This window comes from Orbicella faveolata, unplaced genomic scaffold, assembly GCF_042242905.1.
Source record: "Orbicella faveolata isolate gen_17 unplaced genomic scaffold, um_ofav_v1 contig_12, whole genome shotgun sequence".
NCBI classification, from domain to species: Eukaryota; Metazoa; Cnidaria; class Anthozoa; order Scleractinia; family Merulinidae; genus Orbicella; species Orbicella faveolata.
Genome location: NW_028301539.1, coordinates 5,397,994 through 5,407,832, shown reverse-complemented (window position 1 = coordinate 5,407,832; position 9,839 = coordinate 5,397,994). Strand labels below are relative to the sequence as shown.

At 38.5% G+C, this 9,839-nt stretch overlaps 2 protein-coding genes across 2 annotated transcripts; both read left to right on the top strand.

The window, feature by feature from the left end:
- The first annotated feature begins 15 nt into the window (after positions 1-15).
- LOC110063632 (ankyrin repeat domain-containing protein 49-like) lies at positions 16-2,887 on the top strand. Its single transcript, XM_020770622.2, has 2 exons — positions 16-681; positions 2,575-2,887. Exons 1-2 carry the CDS (start codon positions 192-194, stop codon positions 2,829-2,831), a joined length of 747 nt encoding a protein of 248 aa, XP_020626281.2. The 5' UTR covers positions 16-191; the 3' UTR covers positions 2,832-2,887.
- A 289-nt stretch (positions 2,888-3,176) lies between these two features.
- On the top strand, positions 3,177-9,813 carry LOC110063633 (signal recognition particle receptor subunit beta-like). The gene is made up of 8 exons (XM_020770623.2): positions 3,177-3,331; positions 5,414-5,508; positions 5,934-6,011; positions 6,871-6,956; positions 7,767-7,826; positions 8,435-8,511; positions 8,641-8,695; positions 9,308-9,813. The coding sequence occupies exons 1-8, from the start codon at positions 3,235-3,237 to the stop codon at positions 9,519-9,521; spliced, it is 762 nt and encodes a 253-aa protein (XP_020626282.2). The 5' UTR covers positions 3,177-3,234; the 3' UTR covers positions 9,522-9,813.
- Positions 9,814-9,839: the final 26 nt, after the last annotated feature.

The window sequence follows — 9,839 nt, the reverse complement described above, 5'->3', positions numbered from 1 at the left end:
TTTCGGTACCGAAATGCATTATGGGAATTTCAACATGGCGGACGGAACGCGCTGTGAAAGAACATTTTAAAGAGACCTGATAAGGTCGATAATGCAAAGCAAAATAGGAGTATTTCATAATCCTTTCACCCTTGCTTGCCTTATATACAAGTCTAGGTGTTGTTTTAATTCGATTGCTTGAAAAACTGATAATGACAGATGATATTTCGCCCCAAGACGCCAACTGTGAACTCCGCGCCTTTGAAGCTGAAGAAGACTTGCTGTCTGAAGTTCAGACGAAAAACACGGATGAAGGAGCAAGTCGAATGACAATTCACAAAAATGAAGATGTAGACTTTCTTCCTGCAGGAAGAATTATAACTGAAGAGGATAAGGAAGTTGATCAGTCGACCAGTTTGCCAAAAATCGAGGAAGAATCCTCGAGCTCGGATCAGGAACCGAAACCAGAGCCTGAACTTCTTTTAGAATCGTCTGAGAAAGGAATAATCGATCATGTAGTGTCGATTTTAGACATAGAACCTTCACTTGTGAACTGCAGAGACAGTGATGGCTACACGCCGCTTCATAGAGCGTCTTATAACGGGCGTATGAACGTGGTAAGAGTTCTGTTACAAAGAGGAGCTGATGTGGATGCGAGAACAGAAGATGGATGGCAACCTTTGCACTGCGCATGCAGATGGGGTGAATATAGTGCACTTATTATAGATGTGAAGCTTGGGAGGGGCTGACATGGGTGAGAGGATTTCATGGAACTCTTCACGGAGAAACAACGGGTGAAAAAAAAACGTTAGCGAGGTGCCAATGAAGCCTTATTAAATTAACACACAAAAACCACGCATGTGAAAAAATTTAGTTGCCAAATTATCATAACTTCCCAAATCTTATCAAAAAGCATAGAGCCTGGATCGCAGTGGGTCCCATGTGTTGAGACTCTGGATCAAACGGTCTTAGAGTTTAAGGGCTGGTTAATGGTTAGAGTCACAGAGTTAGGTTGTAAGGAAATAAGCTTGGAGTATTTTTCGTCACCCAGAGGTGTTACACTGTTAGGGCAACATAGGAAAATGCCCAGGGAATCCTGCATTGAACTAGCATCCCACCAGAGAGAGTATCAAAATGTACTCCTCGTAACTTTATGGTACAGAAACAAGAATTTAGCACTGTTGCCGATGAGCCATCTAACTCCACCTTTCATCCGTAGAAATGGAATGTAAAAGACTGCTTAGTAATTACAGGGCCCCAGGGCTCAGTTGCATATTTCACCTCGGGGCTCCAAGTAAACATAATCAACACTTTTGTTTGGACCTCATGAAAGGAAAAGGCTTGGGCTCCAGGCCTGGGGAGGGGGGGGGGGGACTCTCAAATAAAAAAGACAAGGGGTCAGAAATTTTGAAAAGAACTCCTAAGAGGTACCAAGATCCTATTTTGTGGGTGTGGCTTAACTTTTTTTTCTTCCCTAAGAGGTACTAATTCTTACATGATACATTATCTCTTGTCAATGTTTTCGGCTCAATATCCTAAAAGGTATTGCAAAAGCTACCACTCTGGACCTTTTGAGGCTAAGTACCCTAAGAGGTACCAAAACAGTGTTTTTTTTTTTGTTTTTTCTTATTCCTGATAAGTACGACAAGCACCACCGTCATTGTTATATGGGACTCCTTCCCCAGGGCTCCAGGCTGTTAAGAATATCGTTATAGGTCTTCTAGCTCTCGAGTCTCAGAATCTTTTCCTGTAGCACCCTATAAAGTGAAAACCCCAAAAGAGTTACCCGCAGAAATTATTTGTTTCCCTGAAAATGCTGTGATAACCCATTTGCCCCTTCCCGTTTCTTGTCTTAATTGTTGAGTTCCCTCAGGGAGAGAATAAAATGAACTATAACCAAGAATTAGAATTTATATCTGTGGCGAAGAGTTCTAATGGCCACCAGCAAATATTGTTAGGGCAACCTGACAATTTTTCAAGGGTAACCTGCAACAGACTAATGTCCTCTGCAAGGGAACTAGTGGTACCTGCACTCATTCCATGCTACAGGAATCAGGGAATGCTCTGTCAGTGTGGGATACTTTGACCCAAGCATTGAACTCATTGTATATGTATGGCCTTTTAACAAATTAAAAGGGTTAATTTAGCATGACAAGGTCCACAGCAGGAGCTTTTGTTGTACCTTTTAGGGTATTGGGCCAAAAGAAAATATGACAAGCGATAATGTGTTGTTTTAGAATTGGTACCTCTTAGGGGTGAAAAAAATTTCAAGCCACATCCACAAAACTAGATCTTGGTACCTCTTTTTAAAATACCTGACAAGTACCCCTGTTCTTTTTATATGGGAGTCCCCCCCCCCCCCCCCCCCCCCCCCCGCCGGGGTTACATATCACTCAGAGGAGCCCTCTATTATTTGATCCTCTGTACGACCATCAAGTACAAAATTTAAAATACAAATAATTTGACTGGCTAATCCAACCCCCTATCGTGAGAAGAAGATCTGTAAAACACTTTCTAGTGTAAGACCTGGGGAAATTAGGTAGCTGGAAACTTCACTGACTGACCTAATCGTGCCTTGCTTTGTCTATTTTGTAGGAAAGACCAACGTTGCATCTCTGCTGTTACAAAATGGTGCTGATATCAATGCACAGACCAATGGCAAGCAAACACCTCTCCATTTTGCCGCCAGTGGAGTCGCTGGAACAACAACTTTACAGCTTTTGCTTTGCAATAGATGGCTGGATTCTAAATTACGTAACATGCAGGATGAAACTGCATATGACATTGCAAAGCGGAGTGGCAAACACCATGAACTGTTTGAAATGGTTGAAGATAGCATCAATGTTAAATAAAGCAACCAGATAAATCTAATTTATGGAAAATAAAATTTATTTATGATAGAACCAAATGTGTTATTTCTGAAAATAATGATGATGGCAATGTTCTCATTTCCTTGGCCAGTCAGAGTTCTCTCCCCTCACTTAGCTTTGCGACATGTTTTTCTTTAAAAACTTGTGCTTTTCAAGAACACCCCTTGCCCCCTCCCCCGCCATGCTCCTCAGATACCCCTGATGTGGAACAGTTTTTCTTTTTTTTTCAAGTGAGGCTTCTCCACAAGAAAGAGGTCCTCAGAAGAAATCATTCCAGTGCTTTTCTCAGATTACTGTAGTTAAATACAACAGTGCGTCACACCAGTGCGTCATATACAACGACCTTGTTGAAGGTTAGGTGATTGCGGGCCCAAACGTTTCAAACATGGCGGCTCGTTCATTGATTATGGACTTACTAGAAAGCCCTAATGGAACATTGTATGGAGTTCTCATTGCGTTTTTAATAGTCATTCTAACTACAGGTTTGTTCTTTGCTTTTTTCCTTGACATGGACAAATATTTATACTCGAGAAGTGTTTAATTCCGGAAATCTTCTTTCGCGTTTATGATGACGTGTTCGTAAGAGATCGGGGAAAAGAACGAGAGAAGAACATTGTTCGAAAAATGTAGCTGTCCACGATGAGTGAAAAGTAGTGCATGTGTTACAATGTCAACATGCCGATTGCTAGCGTCGAGTAAATTTGTAGGCGGGCCAAGTTTATTGATTGGGTCAGTAGCTCTTGAGCAAACAATTACCAGTGAGCTTAATTAAAAGGTTGTGGTTTGTGAGTGTGTAGCAACCAATTATTTGCCAACCATTTGAATATCAGAGGCGAATAATAATTGATTTGCAAGAAAATGAAAATCATGATAGTTTTGGTGATCAAGTTAATTTTGTATGGATTCATTCAACTGAGGTATTATTTATTTGATTATAATTTTTTTTTCTCATAAGACCTGGGGGAGCTACTATCCTATGTGCTACTGAGGGGATGATTTTCGTAAGGATTTTTACGAGGACTGAGATTTCACCCCAGGTTCAGAAGCATATCCTCTTGAAATGAACTTGACATAAATTATTGAAAACAAATTCCAGCCCATTCACCACGATGAAGTTCACAATGTGATCACCCTCCAAGATACAAAGTTTCAGATAATTGAAAATGTGAGTGTAAAGGAATGATCAGAATCTAGAAAAACAGTGGTTTTAATAATCAAGGTTTCACACAAGTCAAGCAGCATACACGGGGCTGTTAGTAAGGGCCATAACCTGTAAGACCTGCTACAGCTGAATATGTTTCATGGGCCCTTGATGTTACAAGTGAACTTGCCTGTAGTTGCAAGAATTCACTCACAAGGTAACATGTTTGTTACAGGTGTGAAAATCAATGCTTCAGGGGACTCAAAACTTCATGACAGTCCTGATACCCATCTATAAGGACACTCCAAACCTTCACAAGGCTACTTTTCCCAAATTAGTTTCTTTTTTTCAACCAAATTAAAGTTCATTATTTAAGGTAACATTTTCCAAAAAAAATGAAAATAAAACATTAAAACACGTGTGAGTTATTGGGAAAAAGAGATTTTGTACTAAAAGTTTATAAACTGTCAAGGTGTCATTCTCCCCAAAAGGCATGGAGTTTCAGCGTCCTTTTCGCAGCAAACAGCTTCATCTGGAGATTCTATATCAAATACTTTCAATTTTAGATTTCATGTCCATAAAGAGTGACTCCTCATAATCACGCTTCAGCAATTGCTCCTCTGTTTCTTTTTGTTTTGTTGCACATCGCTTTCCTTCTGTTTTGCGCATTATTGTTGACTACCGACCTAAAACATGTGCACCTAAAACGTGACTGTAACACTATCACTTTCCTGCAAAGCTCAAGTTTGCATATTGTTAATGCTGGGGGTTTTGTTATTTCATTGGCTGACAGCTTTTTGTGTTGACATCTCCCTCCAAGAAGACGTGACATGTTAAAAAATCTTTAGAAGGCGAAAACTGGCACTTGTTTTTTGAGAGAATCCCTCCTCTTTATGTGAGTTAATATGGTATGTAGAATCCACGGTTTTCCGTGAAATTTGGCCAGAACACGTACTGATAGATAAGGAACAAAGTGTGCCAGCAAATTCTTTTATTTTGAATACTTTTCTCGTGGCAGCCTCTAACGCAGCTTACACGAATTTTTCGATAGTGGAACTTGACAGATCTTTAAAAAGATAACCAATGGAAATAAAAGAAAATGCTGACACACTTTGAGAGATTGATGCTTTATGATTAACACTGCCCAGTTATTTTGCATGAACAATAATTTGCCGGAATTTCAGTCGGTCAATTTGCCGTTTACGGCTTCTACCACCTTAGGAAAGCAATCTGCAAAACAGAATATGTTATCAAATTCTACATTTCATAACCCTTCTATTGATGTATAGTTTGTGGGGGGTTTCCTTGAAAACAGCGAAGGTTTGGAGTAACCTTAAAGGTGCCTTGAAATGGCTCAGATGTATTTATTCATTTATCAATTATGTCATCTAAGCTACTTTTTTTATTTGGTTATTCCTTGCAGTCCTGTACCTTTTATTTGGAAGAAGTGGATCCAGAGGTCGTAGTATCCTCTTAGTCGGCCTGACAGACTCCGGAAAAACACTGCTATTCAGTAGAGTAAGTTAATATTCTAAAGTTTGTTTTATTTTTTTCTTTTGTGAACAGACTAAAAACATATATACATAAGCTTATCCTTCTGAGGTGCTTTTTAAGATTAATCTTGTCTGTGTTTCACACAAAAATCCAAGAAGACTGATAACCAACCTTGTGCAATGTTAGTGGCTGTATTCAGATATTGACTGATTGTTTTGTGTGTCATATCGTGTTGTTCCAGAAAATATCCATTCCCCTCCCATGGAAGATTAAAAGTTTGACCCCCCCCCCCCCCTCCCTGGAAATTGGAAATTTCGTTTTAGCTTCATACTTTCCTTTAAAAATTTTGGCTTTTGAAACCCCTCCCCCCTTGGAATTTCCGTTAACCTACCTTGGGGTGGGTGTGGATATTTATTTGGAACGGCACATTCTACTTTTAACTTTTTCAGCTCTGTAGTGGAAAATATGTGATGACCCACACATCAATAAAAGAAAACAAAGATCAGTACAAATTAAAAGGCAAAAAGGTACACAATTTTGAATATTCACTTTTTGGTCATAAATAATGAATTTGCATTACCTTCTCATTATTGCTTCTCATAGTGTGTATACATGCATTCACCAGTGAAAGTTTTATTTTCTAAGGTAAAAACTGCAAGATCATGTGTTTCAGAATGTAAATTTTTCATTGACCAGAAGCAGCTTGTTGTCCTTACCAAGCTATTAACATTGAATAGTTCTCCCACTTTTGGAACTGAACTCTCTCCTGTCAGTGAGAGAGGGGCCTTGCTTTAGTTTTGAGATGAAAAGATTTGTACATACAAAGGAATTATGTACACACATATTATAATTATCTTTTCCAGTGCCTGAGATCAGAAGGGGCAGGTGGCTTGTTAGTGTCATCACTTACCAGTGTAAAGACTGGGTCCCATAAGATCGTTATGAGCACCATGATTTCCACCATTACAGCGATTGTCTTGATCCTTCTGCAAAAAGTTGGGCAATCCTTATCACTACCAGGTTCCATATAACTGCCATGATCACTATAGAATAAAAAAATGCCAGGGATGGCAGACCTTATCAAACAGTGACACACTGCATCCTGATAATTATATTTTTCATCACAATGATTGCTACAATCCTTGAGACCGAATGATCACAATAATCACTGAACACTTTTGTTTCAGCAGTCATTAGTGATTACATCAATTGTAGCAATGGCATGTCTAAAAGCACTTGCTACACTCACTCAATGGGATGCTAGTCCGTCACAGATTACACTGTACCACCAATAAAACAAATTAATTATCTTCATTTACACTAGCCAACTATTGGCATATTCAATAAATTTTTTTAGCAATGAAAATTATTTCTTTACACTAATAGAGTGGCAAGATATTGGACTTGATAGATCTCCCTGGTCATGAAAGAGTAAGATCAAGGTTTATAGAGCAGTTCAAGAACCAGGCAAGGTAATCGGCACTTTGTTACTTCATCAGTATAATGATAAGTTGTGGTAACTGGACCGAGTGGAGTACAATTCAAGGAGTAATTGGGGTAAGTGATTTCACAATGAGATGAGTGTGCAGCATGAGAGTGATTTGAAATTGCGACAACGATTACTCTCTGAATTGTATGACACAGGGTTCAATTACTAATAATATCTGCAACAAATTTGAAATGAAGAAAGTCTATTGAGAATCTCCTTTGAGCGAAAAAGTCAGTAGCGTTTTCCATAAGTTTAGAAAAACTGTAGGAAACATCAATAAGAAGCCATTAAAGTGGGCATACATGTAATTGATGTGCAAATGGCATAGGTATCCAATTACAAAAAGTTGTAATTGGTTACCTTTAATTGGACACCCACATGATCACATGCTGATTATATGACAAATAGGCACATGGAGAACCAATCACAATCAAGAATTTGGTTATAGATACAATTAACAAAGTAAACTTACAATGTAACTAGTTGTGCCAGAAGATCCCTTGCTAGTACATACATTTGTCTTGTGGTTTATAATTTCCTTTCAGTATATTCGTTTTCAAAATCTACAACAAAGGAAGTCAAAATAAGAATTTGTCATTGTTTTTACAAATTTCTAACCAAAAAGCAAATTTAAATCAAAACATCTGCATGTAAGTGTCAGAGTTTTACTTTGCCTAATTCAGTTTGATAAAGCTTACTTGCAGTTTTGGTTTTTTTATGATTTTGAACAAAATTACTCACATAAATTTTTCTTCCAAAAATATTTGCAATTCATCTGAACTTTGTCTTTCAGGGGAATCCTGTTTGTTGTTGATAGTGTGAACTTTCCACGAGAAGTACGAGATGTGGCAGAGTGAGTAAAACATTTTTTATGTATGTAGCCAGTCAGAGTGGGACATTTCTATAAAACAGACAGGTTATTACTTCACAAAGTAACGTCTGTACATGTTTACATACCAGAGGAGTACTTCTCAGTGTGAGTCCCTTAGATGGTGGCATCACAAACTTGATTCAGAGGCTGGATTGAAGGTTATTGGGAGAACAATTTTTTTTTTCATCTTAATTCAATGGTCAGTGTAAAATGCACACTACAGACTGCTGACTGGGGATAAAATGCAGACTGAGGGTAAAATGCAGATTACAGAGTAATTACTTTTTTAAGTATATATATACTGTTATTTCCATTATCAAGTGCTAACTGTAAACAGGGATATTCAGGCTACTTGTAGTGAAAGTACGCACTCTAGTAAGCCTAGATTTTACTCTGTTTAGCAGTCCGCAGTCCGCAGTCTTTATTTTACATTGACCTATAACTCAACAACAATTAAATTATCACTATTGTTTCCCATATAGGAAACAATTTAATCAGCAGAAAAGTTGTGTTAGTACTGCTAATCAATCTGAATTATTATCCATTGTGAACTGACCACTGAACATAGATTGTGCTTGTTCTTTGCATAGGATTATGTATGACATTCTTGGTGACAAGTATTTGTTGAAGTCTGCCAACTCCATCCTGGTTCTGTGTAACAAACAAGGTCAGCTGGTTACAGTACCAGTGCTCAAAGTTACTCATTACGCGCGTATGAACATTTTGCTTTGTTTAGCTTTAGAGTGTAAGCTCTTTTAAAATTCTTTTGACACTCTTTTTTTCATTTTGTTTTCAGACCTCACAATGGCCAAGTCGCAGAGTGTAATAAAGTCTCAGCTGGAGAAGGAAATGTAAGGAACATTTTTTAGTATAGAAAATGATAGTAAAGTACGTTAAGTTCAAACTGGTCTTTCACTTGGGTTCTATTGAATTAGTTTTTAGAGGGACACAGTTTTGTTAGTAACTTAGTATACGCTATTTACCTAGCCAAAAAAATGTGAATTTGTTTTCTGCAGAAATAACACCAAATGTTGTTTTCAGTTTTTCAAATGTGCATGACTTACACAACACTGGAAGCGTAACTCCGGCATTTTCTCCAGTGAGAAAGCCCTTCAAGAGGAAAAGGTTGTCTTCAGTCTATGAAATTGGCAGAAATTGGTGGCATTTTGGAGATTCATAATTCTTTCGCATCGTTTTATTTTGGGAAGGTGGGAAAGGCTATAGTTTAAGATAAATAATTCTATCACTTCACACGCAGCTAAATACAGGAATTGCACCCTATTAAAGAGCTAACCATTCAAGTCAGCGAACCGAAACGCTACTCAGGCTAGCCGGAGTGCTGTTAGGCTAACCAGAGTGGTATTTATGCTAACCGGAGTACATGTTAGCCGCTAGTACCCCCTCCTCCTCCACAATTCCCTGGCATTTAGCTAAATACTTCAATATTGTGTTTCTTTTTTCAGTACCACATTGCGCGTGACTCGTGCCGCTGCCCTGCAAGGTCAAGACGGAGGCTCAACTCGAACCGCAGGGTATGTCGGGAAGAAAGGCAAGGATTTTGAGTTCAGTCACGTGTTACCAGTGACGGTGGAGTTCGCGGAGTGCAGTGCAAAAGGACAGGCGGACGGTGAAGCTGATGTTACTGCTGTGGAAAAATGGCTGGAAAAGATCGCATAAGAACATCAGACTAACAGAAAGAGGAACGATTATTTAAAGAAGTATAAGTTAGAAGTGGCTAAAAAGACTGTTAAGTAACCTTTCAGAAGGTGGAGGCTAAAACGTTCTGTTATAACAACATGAACGAGCCGCATTTTACGCAGATTGCGTTCAGACTCGGTGCAATTTAGGCCCTTTATTATTTTCGATTATATCGGTATTCATTAAGAAGAAATTGCCCCTCCAAAGTAATGTTTACTTGAACTAAGATGACAAGGGAAATTTTCATTAAAAGTACATGTATACAGAAAAACTTGCCTCAAGAGATGTTGACGTGGT

Excerpts from the sequence above, each read along its gene's own strand:
- LOC110063632 (XM_020770622.2), top strand. The coding sequence starts at position 192 with ATGACAGATGATATTTCGCCCCAAGACGCCAACTGTGAACTCCGCGCC. Across the intron at positions 682-2,574 it reads GCACTGCGCATGCAGATGGG|GAAAGACCAACGTTGCATCT; the intron begins GTGAATATAGTG and ends TCTATTTTGTAG.
- LOC110063633 (XM_020770623.2), top strand. The coding sequence starts at position 3,235 with ATGGCGGCTCGTTCATTGATTATGGACTTACTAGAAAGCCCTAATGGA. Across the intron at positions 5,509-5,933 it reads AAACACTGCTATTCAGTAGA|CTCTGTAGTGGAAAATATGT; the intron begins GTAAGTTAATAT and ends TAACTTTTTCAG. Across the intron at positions 8,696-9,307 it reads TCTCAGCTGGAGAAGGAAAT|TACCACATTGCGCGTGACTC; the intron begins GTAAGGAACATT and ends TTCTTTTTTCAG.